General features: G+C 33.1%; 1 protein-coding gene across 1 annotated transcript; it reads left to right on the forward strand.

The window, feature by feature from the left end:
• Positions 1-8,708: 8,708 nt before the first annotated feature.
• LOC143066271 (uncharacterized) lies at positions 8,709-19,724 on the forward strand. Its single transcript, XM_076239264.1, has 5 exons — positions 8,709-8,834; positions 9,444-9,861; positions 17,552-17,568; positions 18,787-19,213; positions 19,620-19,724. Exons 2-5 carry the CDS (start codon positions 9,453-9,455, stop codon positions 19,631-19,633), a joined length of 867 nt encoding a protein of 288 aa, XP_076095379.1. The 5' UTR covers positions 8,709-8,834; positions 9,444-9,452; the 3' UTR covers positions 19,634-19,724.
• The last annotated feature ends 1,064 nt before the right edge of the window (positions 19,725-20,788 follow it).

The following is a 20,788-nucleotide window of genomic DNA, read 5'->3' on the forward strand; positions in this document are numbered from 1 at the left end:
CAATGGCCACAGCCACACTGTTTTGAATTTCATTCTATTACTTTTAAAAAACATTTTTTTATTTCTTTAAAAGCATGTGACGGTATTTTTTTTAAAGATTTTCTACGCTAGATGTTCCAATCAAATTAGTTTTGTTTCAAAATTCAACACTATATTGTATTGGGAAAATCTGGAAGTAGAATATTTATTTTTGTCATCTGCTAGACAACAATATTTTTTATCAATTTATGCATGTAAAAATCCCATGGCAACATAAACGTATTCCAGAGTATTAACCTACTATTCTTACTTTTCTGAGTGGAAGTGTGTCGTTTTATTTATTCTTTTTCATGCACAAACATGTATGAGCATTACTTTTTTTTTTTATCTAATTAAATCCCTATTAGAAAGTCTCTGAGAGACTGAGTGAGCGATAGCCGATTACAAACAAGTTAAATGTAAAAGAGGGACGAAAGATACCAGAGGGACAGTCAAACTCATAAATCTAAAACAAACTGACAACGCCATGGCTAAAAATGAAAAAGACAAACAAACAACAGCACACACGACACAACATAGAAAACTAAAGAATAAACAACACGAACCCCACCAAAAACCTGAGTGTAAATGAGGGGATTCAGTATTATCAACATCATTATCAAGGTCGTCATCACTGTCAAATGAGTACCTCTATGTATATCCACGTCACAATTTACTTTCGAAGTCTTCAACGTGCCTTTTTATACCTGCACCCAGAAAATCTTCATTTACAAATATACCTATATTTTGACATTGTACATGCAATGTCATGTTTTTTCTCTGATTGTAAACAACTCAATTCATTGGAATCTGGGTGTGTAGTATTTATATTTTGGTCTTAGATACATGTTTGCATTATAAGTTGTTGTAAGCTCTGAACTAGCTTTCAGTAACTATTAGTTCTTGCAGATCTGCACTACGTGTCTTTTTCGTTTTTGTTAGTTGTTGTCTTTGCTTTGTATCGATCTGATGAGTTTAGCTCTTTTTAACATACTTTATTAGTTTATATATATATATATATATATATATATATATATTTATCAATTAAAGGAGGGTTGGCCGCCAGTAAACATGTTAATCTCCGCCATATTCTGTATGTGCATGTCCTAAGGAGGTTGTAAATTTAATGGTTGTCGTTTAATTCTTTATGTCATAATTGGTTTTGTGTTCATTGTTTTGTACATAAATCAGGGCAAAGGTTTCTATCGTTTGAATTGTTTAACCTTTGTCATTTACGGGCCTTTTTTGTCTCCTATTTGGCATTTCATGTGTTGGTAAATGTTGAAGGCCATACAGTGACCTATAGTTGTTAACTTCTATGTCGTCTTTAATAAAATAGACAATGTAAGCATGTGTCCAAATTTGTTCATAAGGCTAACGTAGAAACAAAGAAAACCCTACTCGGATACAAAATAGGAATTCTCTGGACTGACATCATCGATATCTTGGGTTTTTTTCTATTGCCAGTAATTTTGTTACGTTTTGGGGTGTATTTCAACATGCAATCGACAAGTGTTCATCTTTTCATCGACTTGCTATTTTATTCATACGAGGAAGACATAATATAGGAGCATCCAGAGAAAAATGGAAAGAAGCTAGCTTTATCTTTTACTTTCACCTTCCTCTACATAATTTATGTCACCTCACTAAATAATTCAGTTTGGTGCACATGTTGAACAATTGCCATTGATTATAAAAAAAGAAGATGTGGTATGATTGCCAATGAGACAACTGTCCACAAGACACCAAAATGACACAGACATTAACAACTATAGGTCACTGTACGGCCTTCAACAATGAGCAAAGCCTATACCTTTCGATATCAACTTCCAATAGAGACCAAATGACTTGAATGCTATTATCTAAAGGTCAACGCACAAATTTCAACAAGAGCAATACCAATACAGAATTGCAAGCTAACAATTTCCCAATATGACAACTGCAAAACAATTTAAACGAGTAAAATTCGGGCATTGTTGGTGTAAAAAAACCATTAACGAAAACAAATTTGATATAAAGCAACAATCAATAACCATTGAGTACCAGGCTCCTGTCCTAAAATAGACACAAATATAAAATAAACGTCACTCAAAACAAATTTAACTCATTAGATCAGCAAAAAGCACACATCACAAAGAAACTAACAAAAAGACTCAAGACACAAATTACAGGTCTGAGAGTTCTCGCAGTTACTGCAATATAGTTCAAAGTTAATAACAACTTAAAAATCATTATGTATCAAAATATAAAGTAGTAACCACCCAATGGATTTGAGTAAAAATGTTATTGACAGTCCGAGAAAAAGATCTCAAACAATGCCAATTAATCAGTAGCAAGCAACTAGAATTTAGGACTATGTTCATAGCTATAAAACAATAGTATTTGTAGTATGTTTTAATCCGCTGATAGCAGACCCAATGTTTGAACAGATAATATAATATTCAAGAGCCGTGGTGTAGTGGTTAGTGCATTGGACTACTAACACAAAGGTTCCTGGTTCGATTCCCGTCTGGGATGAAAATTTCAGGAACTGAATTTTCGGCTCTCCCTTGACACCATTTGCGAGTATGGTCTCGAGGAAACGATGATAGTCCGTCGGAAGGGGACGATAAATGGCTGACCCGTGTTAAGAGAGAGCCATATCTCTTGCATGTTAAAGACACCCTTGTAGATTTCGAAAAAGAGCAGGCTAATGCCGCTACAAGGCAGCACTCGCACCCGCAAAGTGGAAAAGGATTAATATAAGTTGCAAAACTTGTTTCCCAATCCACTATAAATAAATATGTTTCAACTAATATTCAAAGATCTTATAACAGTGTTAAATTTATAAATTGATAACATTTTAAGAATAAGCCTATAGATACTTAATTTCAAAATAAATACAGCTTATAGGATACAGACTTTGTAAGTCTTGTGCTATTCATCTGTACGTCACCATTACCCATACTACATAGTCGGCTATATAAAGCCCTGTTATGACAATTGTAAAAAAACTAACGGCCTAGTTTATGTATAAAAAAATGAACAAAAAACAAATATGATATACACCTACAAACGACAACCACTGAATTGCAGGTTCATTACTTACTTAGGATAGAAAACGGAGGGGTTAAACTTGTATTAAGGCACCAACCCTTCCCTCACCGAGACAGTGGTGTAACAATACAACATAAGAACAAACTATAAAAATCATTTGAAAAAGGCTTAACTCATCAGATGAATACAAATAGAAATACATCTAACAAAAGCACACGGGGGACGTGGCAGGGTACTTAAGCATCCCCACAACAAAAAGACACTTAGAATAATACTAGTCCAAAGCCAATAAAAGAGGGACGAAAGATACCAAAGGGACAGTCAAACTCATAAATCTAAAACAAACTGACAACGCCATGGCTAAAAATTAAAAAGACAAACAGAAAAACAATAGTACACATGACACAACATAGAAAACTAAAGAATAAACAACACGAACCCCACCAAAAACTAGGGGTGATCTCAGGTGCTCCGGAAGGGTAAGCAGATCCTGCTCCACATGTGGCACCCGTCGTGTTGCTTATGTGATTACAAATTCGGTAAATAGTCTAATTCGGTAGGTCACATTCATGAAAGGGAAGGGGATTGTAGTTACGACGTAAGGAACATATCCGATATCATTTGTGAAACGGTTATTCCATAACGGTCAACCAACTCGTGATGGCGTCCGTAAAATTTACGAAGGGATGATTTCAACTTCACCATTTGGAACTCTTGGTTTAATAGCTTCCTTGTGAGCAGTAACCCTCTATCAAGAAAATCATGATAGGAAATGCAAGCACGGGAATATCGTATCAATTGGGAGATATATACCCCGTATGCAGGTGCTGCTGGAATGTTGCTACTTAGAAATGGAAAGTTCACAATTGGAAAGCTGAAATCATCTCTTTTGTCGTAAAGTTTTGTTTTCAACCGACCCTCATTGTCAATTTCTAGATGTAAGTCAAGATATGAAGCTGACTTAACTGTATCTGTAGTATCCTTTATCTCCAATTCGATGGGATAGATGCGTTCCACATAGTCACCAAATTTTGAATTGTTTAGTGAAAGAACGTCATCTATATAGCGGAAAGTAGAGTTAAAGGATATTGCTAACTTCTTATCTTTCCTCCTAAGAAGTTCCTGCAAGAAGTCAGCCTCATAATAATAAAGAAACAAGTCGGCAAGTAGAGGGGCACAGTTTGTTCCCATTGGGATGCCGACAGTCTGTTGAAAAACACGTCCTCCAACAAATATGTTGTCAATCAAGAAATCAAGCATAGATGTAACTTATAATAGTAATGCACCTAATACTAAAAGTTCATTTGTGTGTATCAAAGCTTGGTGTGTAGTGTTTATTTGTGTGAACTAGTATACATTGTTATTTAGAGACCAGTTGATAGCCGCCTTATGATGTGTGATTTTCTCGCTGCGTTGAAGCAATTGGTATTGGTGGCCTTATGCCTTGTCTGTTCTGTGGTGGGGCTGTTCTCTCTGTGTCACATTCCTTGTTTCCATCATCTATTCTATTATAACCTAATACAAAAAAAAAATGAGCGAAGAATGATATACTGCATTGAACAAACAAATGTGAACACACGTATGCTATCGGTATCTACATGCTATTTAATTCTAAATTATTTTCTGTTGATTTTGAAAATATTCCCAAATTGTGTAATTCAATATTTGCAACAGTTAACAACTGTATTAGTTTGTAAGCGGATGGATTTCTCCGTAACTATGTATTGTTTAGTGTACTCTATTTTTTCTGTTTGTTTCTTTTCTATAGGCAAGGGTGTTACTAATTTTCTTCGCTTTCTGTTTTTTTACTGTCACATTGGTATAATATCTCCTTTTTGATATACTCATAACTATTAGCTTTTAGACAACGATATGTCTATGGAAAATGATATAGACAAGCATTTTAAAAATAGGCTGAGACGTCTATATGCAGATTAATAGAACTTTATTTAAATGAGAGAGACCCTTGACGTTTTAGTTCAGTTGAATATGGTCCAAAGTAAGTTTCACCAAACACCGGAACTGACAATCAATAATTTCTTTCCGTTAAAAGAACTAAGAAGCATAACTCTTGTTCATTGCAAACAATATTGACAATAATGTAATATGATAGTATTGTCAGTGCGTCTAGTTTGTTTGAAAAAAATACAGCTGTTGTCTTAACGGATAAATTTTTATTTATTTTCGGTTTAATATAAGATTTATTATGTCAAGATGAATGGAGAAACATTACAACCAATAGACACCAACAAAGTTTAAACTACGATGCATTAGATTAACTACCAGAAAATGCCTATAATCTTTAAAAAATCAAGAATTAACTAATGATATGCGGACGATTACCCAAGGGAATTTATTCTAATTTGATATGATATAAACAATAATAATTCTTTTTGTTTCTAGATTTTGATATTTCAGTTTCACACAGGTCACTCAGTCTATACATATACTTATCACTAAAGAGACGAATTCTGGTTCCCTATTTCTGGTTCCCTAACTTTATTTCCTTTTCGATCGGTGATGTTCCTTGATCCTATTTACATAATGTATATTTCCAACTCGCTATACTCACTTCTAGGCAATCATGGTTATGTTTCAAGTTGTGTAACTGGTGAATTAATAAGTCAGGTGTTTCGTCACCACAAATAACTTGTTGTTTCTCACATTTGTTATTCGTTCATTGTTTTTCCTTTTTGTTTTTGTATTGTGCTGTTACACCAATATAAATAAAGGCAACAGTAGTTACCGCTGTTCAAAACTCGTAAATCGATGGACAAAAAACAAAATCGGGGTAACAAACTAAAACTGAGGGAAACGCATTAAATATAAGAGGAGAACGACACAACATTAAATGTAACACACACAGAAACGGACAAAATCCGAAGAGTAACAGATATCACATCAAAACCAAATACACGAATATCCCAGTTTAGTTGGGAGGGTTGGCGCCTTCAAACATGTTTAACCATCCCACATTCTTTATTTCCATGTCCTAACCATGGAGCTTTAAGATCAGTAGTTCATGTCAATCATATTTGTTTTTTCGTAAATTGTTTTGTTATACATTATGTCGTTAGTTTTCTCAATGGAATAGATTCATAGTCTTCCTGTCCGTGCTTTTTATAGCACACTATACGGTATGTTTGTAAAAAGGCGACAAAAACTGCAATTATATTAAATAGATATATAAATATTCCGTTCACAGAGTTGTATCTCTGAAAAAAATAGTATATATCAGTTAAGATTTTAAAATTGGTAATCATACCACATCTCCTTATTTTTTTTTAAATATAGATGTTCAGTAGTTGTCGATTGTTGATGTGGTTCACAAGTGTTTCTAGGGGCCGCGGTGACCAAGTGGTCTAATTAGTTCTACTACTGTTATCACTAATCTTCACGAAATAACCCAAATGTGGCGATTAAAGTGGCATTAACACACCAACAATCAATCAATCAATCAATCAATCAATCACAAGTGTTAAAACTTTCTTGTTTCTCGGTTTTAATTATTATGTGGTCATAATAAATTTCCTGTTAAAAAAACTTAATTTTTTTCGAAAAACTAATGATTTTCTTATCCCATGAATAGATTACCTTAACCTTATTTGGCACAACTTTAGGAATTTTGGGTCATTAATGCTCTTCAACTTTGTACATGTTTGGTTGGCTTTGTGACTGTTTTGATCTGAGCGTCACTGATGAGTCTTGTGTAAACGAAACTCGCGTCTGGCGTATTACATTATAATCTTGGTACCTTGGAAAATTTTTACACCTCTGGGTCGATGCCACTACTGGTGGACGTTTCGTCCCCGACGGTATAACCAGCCCAGATGTCAGCACTTCGGTGTTAAAATGAATTTCAATTACTAGTATATGGTCATTTATAATAAATTTCCTGTCGAAAAACTAAGGAATTTTTTTTATCCCAGGAATTGATCACCTTAGCCGTACTTGGCAAAACTTTTTTGGAATTTTGGATCCTTAATGATCTTCAGCTTTGTACTTGTTTGGCCTTGTAACTATTTTGTTTTGAGCGTCACTGATTTGTCTTGTGTAGACGAAACGCACGTCTGGCGTATTAAATCATAACCCTGGTATCTTTGAACATATCTTTTATATACATTTTTGTAGATTAGACCGTTGGTTTCCCCGTTTGAATGGTTTTACACATGTCATTTTTTAGCCCTTTATAGGTTGATGTTCGGTGTGAGCCAAGGCTCAGGCTCCGTTTTGAAGACCATACTAATACCCATAATGGTTTACTTTCACAAATTGTGACTTGGATGAGAAAGTTGTCTCATTGGCACTCATAACCACATCTTCCTATATCTATATAGCATAAATTTTGTTTGTTTATACTATAATACACATCAAGTAATTCTATATAGGGAGCGTGATAAAACTTTTTTTTATATGTTATTGACCTCTTTTATTTTCAATGGCAGACACAATTATATTCGAAATGAGTTTTTTCGAAGCAATTAATTGTCATTTAAAAGTTGTCATGCACAAATAAGAATTCAGTTTGATAATAAGGAATGAGATAAAATTTTAATCATCAATTTGAAATAGTAAACCTTTTTTGGCTTTAAAATATTCCATTGTGTATTTAATAATGCCATGAAAACGCTTTGCATGTTTTAATTTAAGGATCTGTAGAGGAGGGGCGAAAGATACCAGAGAGACATTTAAACTCATAGATCGAAAATAAACTGACACCGTCATGGATAATAAGGGAAAAAGACAAACTCAAATAATAGTACACAAGACACAACAACCGTCACCATAGAAAACTAAAGACTAAGCAACACGAACCCCTACACAAACTAGGGGTTATCTCAGGTGCTCCGGAAGGAAACGCAGATAAAATAATTATTTCTATAATAAAGGTTCCAGATATTTTTGGGTCATTAAAAAAGTGGGGGTTATCTCAAGTGCTCCGGAAGGGTGAGCAGGGATAATAGTTATTTCTATATAAATAAAAGTTCCAGATTCAGTTTTTATCATTCCGAACTTTTGCCTTGGATAAAACATGGTGAAGATAATTTTAAATAACAGTTTTTCGCGTAGAAATTTTCGGTTGACTTCTTGTATTTAATACCATAAACAACATAAATAAGGATTTATTCCTAAAATGTGAAAGAATTGTAAAGAATTTGTATTATCTGATCCAGGAAAATGATGTTTTCTTCTCAAAAGTACTAAAGTAACTGAATTTTTTAATGTAATTATTATTTGTATAAAGAGATAATAATTGAAAAATTGGTGTAATCCAATTGAGTTTATCTCTAAATAGAGAAATATTTCAGCACTTACAGACCAGATTAAAGTTTTAAACAAGATAGGTACATGGTTAAACAACATGATTCTAAAAGTATTATTCTTAAAAATATAATTATTATTTATGATTTGTTTTTAAACCAGATATGTCACAAGGTTATTGATTATGTACATGTATGTCAATATTTTTGTTTTGATCAAGTAACGATGTGTTATCTAAAATGACTGGTTTTTTTATATACTAGTATAATATATGAAGAATTTGCAATTATTATTGTAAGTTAAAGGCAGATGATCCATATTACTTAATGATCCAATTATCGACATAAAATAATGTAATAGACAGATTAAAATCTATGTGGTTCAATGATGTACGTAATAAAATACATGTACAGAAGGATATGTTGATAGATTGCCTTTTTTAATGACCAGTAAAGTTTTGGCTATATATAGTTGCTGTACCTCCACATTGGGTATCAGTGTTGTTGACCTGAAATCAAGTAAGTACATGTATCTATTAGTAGACATAATTGTTCTTCAGATTATTTCGCTTTAGTAGATACAAATGTAAGCTAGTTTTCATAAGATTGAATATATCATCGTCCTGGTTAAACCAATACGGTATTTTTTTCTTTAAGATTATGACAATTCTTTCGTTTAATCTTTAGTGTATATCACTATATTTTTACCAAAGCTATTGATCATGCATTGTTATCAGTTGTCAAAGATTCCCAATGATAAATACCAAATTAAATGCGGTCATTTTCAATAGTTAACTAGACAATTCCAGTAGACTCGCTAGACGATCATTTTGATACATGTTATAACGTTGGTATGATACTATGCTGGTATGAAGCTAAATTGCTAATATTATCAACATCTCATTTTCTGGGGGTTTTTTCTGCTTATTTTTTGTTTGTTTTGTTTTTAAAATGTTATTTTTCTCGTTTGAATTGTTTCATGTGGACCTTTTATAGCTGAATATAAGGTATGGGTTTTCTTATTGTTACATGATAGTGACCTATAATTACTTTTATCCTGCATTTTTTTTACATTTTTTGACAGCATTTTATAACCATCAAGTATTTTAATTCATTTATCATTTTCAGAAATCCAGTATGCTGAAACTTATCCTGTTGAGTGTATGTGTCGCAATGGCCTGCGCATTCTATGACAAAGGTTATGGTGGATACGGACCAGGATTTGGGGGTCACGGAGGTTACACTAAAATCATTTATGATGGATATGACGGATACGGTAAAGGATATGGATATGACGGGTACGGTAAAGGATACGGAGGAGGAATAAATTATGGATACGGTAAAGGATATGGTGGTTTCGGCGGATACGGTGGATACGGAAATGGAGGATTTGGTGGTTATGGCGGATACGGAAAAGGATATGGAGGATACGGAGGTCATGGTGGATATGGAAAAGGATATGGAAACGGTGGATACGATGGTGGATATGGATATGGAAACAGTATCGGATACGGAAGTGGATTTGTGTCAGGGAAAGGGAAAATAGGTAACATAAACTCTTATATATTTTAAATTGAAATTGTCATATAATCATAGTTATATCTATCAGTGATTAATACTCTTAACTTTTATATCGCTTTGTTAGAAGAAGGACATTTAGTTATAAAGCATTACCACGATGATATTGGTGACATACTATGTATGCAATTGACTTGTGAATTTTACAATTTCTTTTTGTGTATTATACACGCTAAACATGTCATATAAATATTACCTATTTAGGTTGAGTTTTATGATTCAAATATATATATGGTAAATTTATTTTGAGCCGTATAAGTTAAAAAATGTTGTGCTTTCGTTATTTGTGCACATTATAAATTTTATTCTTTTTATTGCAGGTGGTGGTTACTGAGGCTCGAGATTTCAGTCCAGAGTTGTTTTCTGACAGAAAACAACACAAAGACTCTAAAATACTTATTTAACAATAAACAAATCTACAAAGTTTCTGGTCTTTTACAGTTTAAACATAGAATATACACAGATTGACACGAAATATGTATTGCAGTTGAATCAATAGTAACTCGAAACAAGAAGTTATCTTAGTTATGTGTTTCCTAATAGGTCTATATCATTGAAACTTTCGAAGCAAGATACTTGAAATTTTGTAGCCGAAAATTTTCATTCTGACATACTGATAGATATAAGAAGAATTAGATGTGGTATGAGTGCTAATGAGACTACTCTCTATCCAAGTCACAATTTGTAAAGTAAACCATTACAGGTCAAAGTACGAACTTCAGCACTAAGCCTTGCATCCCAACGAACAGGAAGAGATATAGGACTCAGGGGGCCCACTTTCTATATTCAAGGTAATTGGACGTACCGCTGGAATAGGTCACCTTTTCAGGCTTAAAAATATGTGAATATGTCGGTAAAACTATCCGAAATATGTGATAAGGTCAATAAAGTTCACAAAACTTCGTCTGTCATCTTTCTTGGTGTTACCGGCTGTGTTATATTAACCAATTTTCTCTCTTTTGGCACGTTGGTATTCCACTGTTACATTACACACCAAATGAAACGTAAACAATATGGGAAAAGGTAACATTTTTACCTACGCAATATATGGGGTAACAATAACAGAAACCTAGTGATACCCTCCATCAATTATGTATTGAAGCCCCCCCCCCCCCCCCCCCAGATAAAGGGTCATACATTGACATAAAAAAACTTTCAATTGGGCAATAAAAATAAACATTATTATAACAGTCATATTCCTAACACATTACTTTTATGGTACAGTGAGGTTTATCTGGATCAAATCTTACAACGCAGAAGGTTTCCCAATTTTGTGAAGTAGCCTTCGTTTTGTTTACCCCTCAGTCACAATAATAAACATATACATTGGTACATGTGTTTGTTATTGTAACAATTGTTCAACATAATTATACATCCTGAATTATATTCAAATGTTTAAAATATGATATGGATATTAACACTTCCTTCATAAATAATCCTTTATGTTATCTTTAAATGTTAAGGGTCGACTTTATATTGTTGTACCACGTATCCTTATGATTTCGTGAAAAACAGTCGCAAGCATATATCTGTGATGGTAATCTTTCCGAGTGCATATTTACAATACGACACCAAAGCTTTATCATCTGACAATGATTTCGGATAGAGACTGGAATCCATGCCATTTCGCCTGTCATTCCCGGTATCGGTGTAAACTTTCCGACTCCTAAGAAAGATCGTATAGCCCTTTTTTGCAGTGTGTCTAGTCCTTCATACGCTTAAACCCCCCATACTCCAGCACAGTATGTCATAACACTGTAAGACCTAGGTAGCGGTATTGTGAAGTAAAGTCAACTATTTTGTCGCCAATTTTAAACACACAAATTCGCTTCGTGCAACTGTAGCTTTCCTTACGTGCAGTACTCTAGTTTTGTCTTTTGTTTGTATGTCCGGGCAGAGCTAGAAATGAAAACTATGTCATCGGCGTATAGTAACGTACTAAGTGAAAAGTCATTTTCTAGTAGGACTCCACAGCTAATAGCGTTGATTTCAGGTATCAAATCATTTATGGATAAGGCTAATAGCGTCGGCGCTAAATTCTCACCCTGACGGACTCCTTTGCCAATAGAATATTTTCACTTTCAAATAAATTCACCATTCGACTATTAAGAATTGAACTAAATAGTTTAGCGACGGTTTACATAAGACTAATGCTTCTGTATCCGTATGGGTCACGATAGTCCATGCCAGATTTCAGAATAGAACATATAATACATTTACACCACAAAATTGGCACTATTCCACTAGTGAAGCACAGATTGAACAATTTTGCTAAGATATATACCAAGTTTTCGATTTTAAGAATTTCATTTGGTAGATTATCAACTTCTACTGATTTGCCTGATTTCAGTCTTTTCATGACAATTTTAGTCTCTTCAATGTTAATATCATCGTTTAGTGTAGCATCCGTAACTTTAGTTTTACTTTCGTTTAAATCTAGGTTATCGATTTCAGCTTCCATTTGCGCATTTAACTGTTCAATGTTGGACATAAATAATGCTGAAAAAAGCTTCGAGTACTCACTTCGCCAATGTTCCAGAATTTCGTTTGTGTCATATGAAATTGTTCCATCTTCCCGAAAAACTGAATCAATGTTTTGTTTTGTGGTTTTTGGTCCCAATGTGTTTACTTCCTTCCAAAATTCTTTAGCTTGTTGCGTTGTTCTGCCTGATACTGTCTTTCCGCTTGCCTCAGACATTTATCAAAGCTTTTTCGATTCACCATAACTATTGTAGAAAAAAAATGAGACAATAATTTTCATTTCGTTTTTGGCCTTTGGCCCAAAGCTTCGATCTGATTTCTTGGAATACATTTTTTTTTCCTGCCAATATTCCAATTTCCAATAATCTAAGGCCGCACGGTGACCTATAGTTTTTAATTTCTATGTCATTTTGGTCTCTTGTGGAGAGTTGTCTCATTGGCAATCATACCACATCTCCTTTTTTTTATATTTATAGCTATTTGATATAACTGTAACAGCACCATTCATATACAAAATGTGCTTGAATGGTATAACAGATCATTTGCTTCTGATGAATTATGCTTCTTGTGTATATCATTATTGTTTTCGCGGATGAAAACAATCGAAAATTTAAGGATACGAATTTTCACAAAGAATGGAAAATGACATTTTCAGATATTATGATTTTTCTTATTTTCCATGAACTAATTGATCAAAATTAATGATCAAAAGATGTTGTTTTAAGTAAGTGTATAAAGTGTTTTATAATGATACCATTCGGGGAGGCATGAGGCGGGTGTTTATGTCAAAACTAGGAGGGACCAACTTCCTTGGAATTTTGTTTAGTTCAAAATAAAAATGTAAGGCTGAACTCCTGTGGAACCAGCTGCATTAACCCTGAACATTGTAGATCTTCACCTCGCTATATATAAATTTAAACATACTCATTACAATAATTGTTTTTGTCTATTTTAAAACTAGCTTTTAGTAACTTCGAGTACTGTCAAATAGTACTTTCGTGTTAATTTGACCTGTTGATACAATTTGTAATGCTTTTGTTATTAAATGTTTACTTTTTTAGGGGTTATCTCTCTATTTTTTATATATACTAGATTTGATAAGTGTTTGGTATGACTATAAATTTTCACTTAATTCTGTTCTCGTACTATGAACATCAAACTTATTTATTTAAAAAAAAATATTCCGCTCTCCATTACTGTAAACCTTACAACAAAATTATTTTTATTCACCTGTGTACATTATCTATTTCGCGGCATTTTGTCCAAGGTTAATATTATTGTCTTTCTGAAATGTTTTAACGTCTCAACCCTTATTTTATTGATTTTGCATTTACATTGTACCATTGATCAAATTAATTCGTTCAGTGTTTGTGCGCTTGTGTTTATATGTCTTTTGATTGCTTAAGTCATTTCAATTAATTTTTCATATATAGTGTGTCTGTCTATATAGATCTATACTGTCTATGTTGTGATGTTACACTATTGTTTTAGGTAAGGTTAAGGGTCAAGGTTGGTACCTTTTAAAACGTGTAAACCCGATGCATTTGTTTTCACCTGTCCTAAGTCAAGAACATGTTCAGTGGTTGTCGTTTGTTGATGTGATTCGAAAAATGTTTTTCGTTTCTCGATTTTTATCTAGATTAGATCGCCGCTAACGTTCTGATCCTACATTTTGCTTTCTTATGTTTTTGGTTGAATTTTGTGCTTCGTGCCTTAGACTTCTATAGCACATGTGGTATAGAGGTTTTAGTTCGTGCCAATTCACCGAGTCAAGCCATTTCCAACCAATTTTTACAATTCTTTTATATGATGTAATGCGACACAACTGGCTCAGGCTATGGAAGGGATGTGTGCTAATAAACATGTTTCAACCAACCACATTTTTTGTGTCTGTCCAAAGCCAGCGACTCATTTCACCAAAATTTAATGAGAAAATAAAATATTCGTACGTCATTAACATTTCAGTATAACTTACTACCAATTTAAGTCGTAAGAACTTTGGTTAAAAGAGCCCATGAATCCTGTAATACAACTTAGTTGTCGTTGGTTATTGTCTGCTTTACTTGTTTTCGTTTATTGTTTGTAACTAATCAGGTTGAGTTTTTTTTTCGTTATAATTAAAATGTTTTCACATTTTGTCGTGATGGGGCCTTTCATAAATGATTATATGGGCTTGTTCATTGCCGTTGAAGACCATGCGACATGATCATATGAAATAATTCAAATAAGATTATTATAAAACGGCCTTATTTAACATGTTAGTGAATGTTCAACCCTTCTCTTACCTGGGACATAGCAGCACAGCATAAGAACAAGCTATAAAAATCTGTTGAAAAGGGCTTAGTCAAGGTTTTTGATGAAGACCGTGCTTTGACCAATAATTCTATATTTAACTTTTATACACTGTGCCTTGAATGGAGAGTTTTCTCATTGTCACTCATACCACAACTTCCTACTTATATTGCCTTATCATATCGATACAAAAAGCAGAAAAGCATCTACAAAACACATAAAGGACGTGGTAGGGTGTTTATATATCCGTTACAACAACAAAAAGTCAGATTTGATGGTACTTGAAGTTTCTGGCAGCTAGTACAAAGCCAATACAACTAATAAAACATCAGCAGTCAAAGAAGTTGCGCAACACCAAAAACATAGATATTGACAGACTGTATGCATGCATATATGCCAAACTAAGTCTTATATGCACTTATATCTTAATATATTATAGATAGTTAATATTAAATTCAGCGATTGTTGATCGCAAGATAATCTGGGTTTTTTTATTTTCCATGCAATGCGTACCCATTTGCTAACTTAACTATTCCATAACAGTTGTTAAATGCTTTGGTTTGTATAATATGTTCTTTAAAAATCAACTTTTATTATTAAACTTCCAGTCACAAAGTGCTTCCAGTGCTCGTTTGTTTGCCATGTTTCATCACGTTTTTCTCTCACACTTGTAGTGTGAGGTTGTTGAAGTTACATTCCTCAAAATAGAAACACACAGAGCACCAACAATGTGTAGATAGGGAAGACAATATTTTAAAACCTAAAAATATGTTGTTGGAACGAGCTTGCATGGCATTTTCTGCCACCAGGACAAAGATATACAATTTGAAATGTCAGTAAATTTGAGAAATTACATGTCTTTTATCTTAATTATATTTTAAGAAAAAATATCTATCAATTATTGATATAGTAAGCCAAAAGTATAGCAGATAATAAGGGTTTAGTTTATAATAGCGTGTTTCAAACACAGTCCTAGAACGTATTTTCTTTAAATGATTTTTCTATTAACTGGACACGTCACAAGATCAAGTAACTTAAAGTATAAACTATGTTCAAAGCTAGACAAAAAAAGTTCCGGAAAAGAAAATAGAACAATATGCAAAAAAGATCAAAACTTTTGAAATAAGGTCAGAAAGGTTATTTGACTTGATCTAAATCATGTAAACGGATATCAACATTTTATGCAAATAAACGGTTTGTCATATTTGGGAAATATTTTAGACGGCCTACTCATTTAATTATTGTTAAACAAAAAACAGTAAAATCTTGTACCACCATAGTATCATTCCTGCAGGAACAATAAGATTTGTGCTACCGATTATTACTTAAAACAATTATTTTGCTATCGTGTTCTGCTTTTCCGAAGCCCATTGCAATACAATGAATTTTGTTATCGTGTCCATGATATTTTGATCTATTTGACATTTGTTCATCTGCATTACCAAACTTTCAAAAAGTACTTTGATCCTTTCGGGTTTTTTTTAACGTGTTGAAAGTTCCCTCGATATACTCGAAAGCTACAAATGTTGAAAATTTGAATATTGTTCAAAATTGTATCATGCTTAATAATTGTTGATATGAATGGAAATGTAAGGTAAATAAATTGTCAATTAAAAGCAGTCAGATCCATCATATTTAATTATCCAATTATCGACATAAAATCATGTAATTATTATTAGATAGATTAAAATCTTTGTGGTCAATGACGTAAGTAATAAAATACATGCACATAAGGATATTTTGATAGATGGATGTTTGTAATGACCACTAAAATTTTGGGTATATATAGTTACTGTACCCCCACATAGGGTATCAGTGTTGTTGACCTGACATCAAGTAAGTACATATATCTATTAGTTGACAAAGCCATTGTTTTTTTCTTCATATTATTACGCTGTCATGATAAAATAGTTCGATAGTTTTCTTTTCATATTGTTAAATAATTGGTTCGTCCTAGAAAGCACCAAAATTAGACTATTCTTTTACATCAAAATATTAAATGTATTCTACCTTATGTTTCCGGTTAAAAATATCAGTATTATTTGGTCAAAAATTATGGCCATCGTATTTTGAATACGAAAGTTTTATCTTAATACGGTTCACATATAACAATACAAAATTAAAACACAGAAAATGCAGATAAGATATTTAAGCAGCGAATTATTTCGTATGCAGAGAAACAGCACAATCATATTGAAATAGAATGAAATTCAAAACAGTGTGGCTGTGGCCATTGATTGACACATTAAATTCATCCATTGACTGGGACAATTTACGTGAACGTTTGTCTGTAACGACCACTGTTCATGACGTACCTACGATAGACATTTAAACTGTGGGGTCACCAAAGGTTTCTTAACGCCTTTAATTATGAAATAATTCGAAAAATTAATCAGGAATAACCTTTATGTTTTGATTTATATAATTGATATAAATCAAAACATCGTGTTATTTCTGATTAATTTTTTGAATTACTTTATTAAGGTGTTGAGAACCTTTGGTGACCCCATAGTTTAAGTGTCTTTAAAAAGTACATAGTGAGCAGAGGTCGTTACATACAAACGTTCACCTAAATTGTCCCAGTCAATGGATGAATTTAATGTGTCAATCAATGGCCACAGCCACACTGTTTCGAATTTCATTACATGCAAAGCATTGCTAACTACATATCTAAACATGCCAAAAACTAAAGCACGTAACTAAAAAATCAAGCAAAGCTTATCTACCTGCAAAGCAAAAGCATTTTGAACCAATCTAATTAAAATTAAATCTCTCACTCGCTCATTTTTTAATGCTTGGTCGCTGCTCCCACGCAGCGACCAAGCATTAAAATATGAGCGAGTGAGAGATTTAATTTTAATTAGATTGATTTTGAACCATTCCAGGACTGTATAAGGCAAAAGTAAAAAATGCATCGTTAATGATTGAAAATTTTTTGTTCTTTCTACGAGTCTCGATTTTCGTTCAGTTTCTATTGTTCCTACAAATTAATTTTAGTGTATTTTCTTAACTGTACAAACATTGTTTATACATGTGACTTGATGAATAAATTGTTATTATTATTATCCTGTTAAAACATCACTTCTAATCATCATGCATTGTCATCAGTTGTCGAAAATTCAGTGAATTGTGAATTTACGGTCATTTTATAAAATTCGCTAGATAATTCAAGAATATTACTTTTGTATACGACAGACGATAATTTGATATTTTATACTTTTAGTTAGCTTAAAAACCTCGAGTTTTCAATTGCTTCTAGTAGCTACAAAAATTCTTTTGCACTATTTTTTGGGTATTGGTTTACTGCTACCAGTATTTTTGTTCTTATTTTACCTGAACTGATATACATTTAACAACCTTAGTATGTATAGGTGGAATACCACCAGATCATGGTACGTCACATCCGGTTGTATACGAAAATAGGTCCAAAAAAAATATTCCCTTGAATTTGACAGTTGTAGGTAATTCATCCTACATTTTATTGCAGTAAAATTTTTCTGTGTCATAAACATAATTTTATGTCTTAGGTATTTCAAAGCAGCATTATTTTTTTATTTGGTGTTATTATAGAATATTTTGTAAACTTGAGGTTACATGGTTCCTGAATCTTGTACACAGGTTAAATAAGGGGAGAAATTTGATTGGTTAACTTCCAGTGATGGTTATTTTCTTATATGCAATGAAATTTTATGTGAATTTTTTTCTATAGTACTGGACAGGATAATACTTTACTCATGCCAAGTATTTTTTAATTAAAAACAAAGATAAATTCTGCACATTTTTTTGAAAAATGCAAATTTATCAAAGACTAATAGGGGAAATTCAATGGTGATATTACACCTATATTAAAAGGGTGTATGTTAGGTGCATAATAATCAGTTTAACCCGCAACATGTTCATTGAATTTTGCTCATCACAAGTCATGAACCTCGTAAGTGTTTGTTTTAGTTATATTTTAATGTTTCTGGTCTTTGGGATTTTAAAATCATAAATCTTTTGTTGAAAATCAATTATTATTGGTATAACTCTGTTACATTGCATGTAGAAGAAGTGATAAGGCAGATAATGTAGGATGAAACTCGAAAGTCATTATACATGTTTCTTTATCTATAATTTTCAGAAATCCAGTATGTTGAAACTTATCCTGTTGAGTGCATGTGTCGCAATGGCCTGCGCATTCTACGACAAAGGTTATGGTGGATACGGACCAGGATTTGGGGGTCACGGAGGTTACAGTAAAATCATTTATGATGGATATGACGGATACGGTAAAGGATATGGATATGACGGGTACGGTAAAGGATACGGAGGAGGGATAAACGATGGATACGGAAAAGGATATGGTGGTTTCGGCGGATACGGTGGTTACGGATACGGAGGATTTGGTGACTATGGTGGATACGGAAAGGGATATGGAGGATACGGGGGTCATGGTGGATACGGAAAGGGATATGGAGGATATGGAAACGGTGGATACGATAGCGGATATGGATATGGAAACAGTATCGGATACGGAAGTGGATTTGTGTCAGGGAAAGGGAAAATAGGTAAAACAAACCGTTAATTTCTCATATCTATAATTTACACTATCTTACGCCTGGCGTACAAAATTTGAATCCTGGTATCTATGATGATTTAATTACTTTAAATTATAGTATACCATCGTTATAAGGAACCTTTATTCTAAAAAACAATATCGTATACATATATCATGATTGATGAAATGCAACCCCACCCCTTTCACTATGTTAGAGTTGTGCACAATTGGCTTGTGTATTTTATAATTTCCTTTTTGTACACCGGTTTCATGTCATACATGTATTAACATTGCATATTCAAATTGCGTTTAAGATTCAAATGTATATGGTAAATCGATTGTGACCCGTTTTAGTTGGGAAATTTTGTCCTTATGTTACTTGTGGAAATTAATAACATATATTCTTTTCATTGCAGGAGGTGGCTACTGAGACCAGAGATTTAAGTCCAGTGTTGTTTGCCGAAAATAAAACAACTTTAGGAGACTCTAAAAATATTTTAACAATAAAAGTATATACTGATTATAGTTAATTTTATTATTATATTATACATACTTTGTAGTTGGAAGGTTGAGATTCACGACCTGAACTTTGATACAGAATATTTAAAACATGATATTGATATTTAAGAACACATCAGTTAAACAAACTACTTTTGGGGCCCTTTGTAGCTTGTTGTTCGGTGTGAGCCAAGGCTTCGTGTTGAAGACCTTACTTTGACCTTTAATGGTTTACTGTTATAAATTGTTACTTGGATGGAGAGTTGTCTTATTTGGCACCTACACCATATCTTCTTATATCCATATATTAGACATTTCTTGCTGTTAAGTGTCGATGTACATCTCAGCTTATAGTCCAGAATCAGATAAGATGCAATCAATGTAATATACTACAACAAGATTGTCAATTATAGGCAGTAACCCAATGCGACAAAAAGACTAAAATACTCGGATTGTGATCATCACATGGTCTTCAACAACAAATATACCGTACACACATGTTTTTTTTGTAGTGTGGGAGGTGGATACCATCACAGGCCTGGTCACACCAAAGATTTGGAAATTTGTATTTCTCTGCTAGCCACACAGCATATTTAAATAGGAGTAAGAACAATAGCTGATCGACAGGGAATCAAAGTAAAGCGTCCAAATATATGACATGTCTTCCTGTGGAATGTTACCTTGTGAACTATAAAAATAAGATGTGGTATTATTGTCAATGAGACAACTCTTCGCAAGAGACAAAATGATATTGAATTTAACAAATATAGGTCACTTTGCGGTCTTCAACAATGAGACAAACCCATACTGCATAGTCAGTCAAGAAAGCCTTTGCACTTTCGACTCAGAATGTCGGTCTACTAAAGCTACAATGCAGATTTTTATTCAATTTTTCTCTGTAAAATGTTTTCGGTCTGACATTTAAAATTTGCCATTGGACGTTGAACAATCCATAGTCATCATAAACAAACGAATGACTATATACTATGTAACGTTTTAAATTCCACTCTTTAAAAAAGTTGCAGTGTCTGAGCAGCAAGTTGATGAGCCAGGGGTATGTCAGGGAACGTCTTATCCTTTTTCTAAA

The sequence above is a fragment of the Mytilus galloprovincialis genome, chromosome 3 (genome assembly GCF_965363235.1).
Source record: "Mytilus galloprovincialis chromosome 3, xbMytGall1.hap1.1, whole genome shotgun sequence".
Classification (NCBI taxonomy): Eukaryota; Metazoa; Mollusca; class Bivalvia; order Mytilida; family Mytilidae; genus Mytilus; species Mytilus galloprovincialis.

What these genes read in the sequence shown, in the direction of transcription:
- LOC143066271 (XM_076239264.1), top strand. Translation starts at nt 9,453, where the DNA reads ATGCTGAAACTTATCCTGTTGAGTGTATGTGTCGCAATGGCCTGCGCA.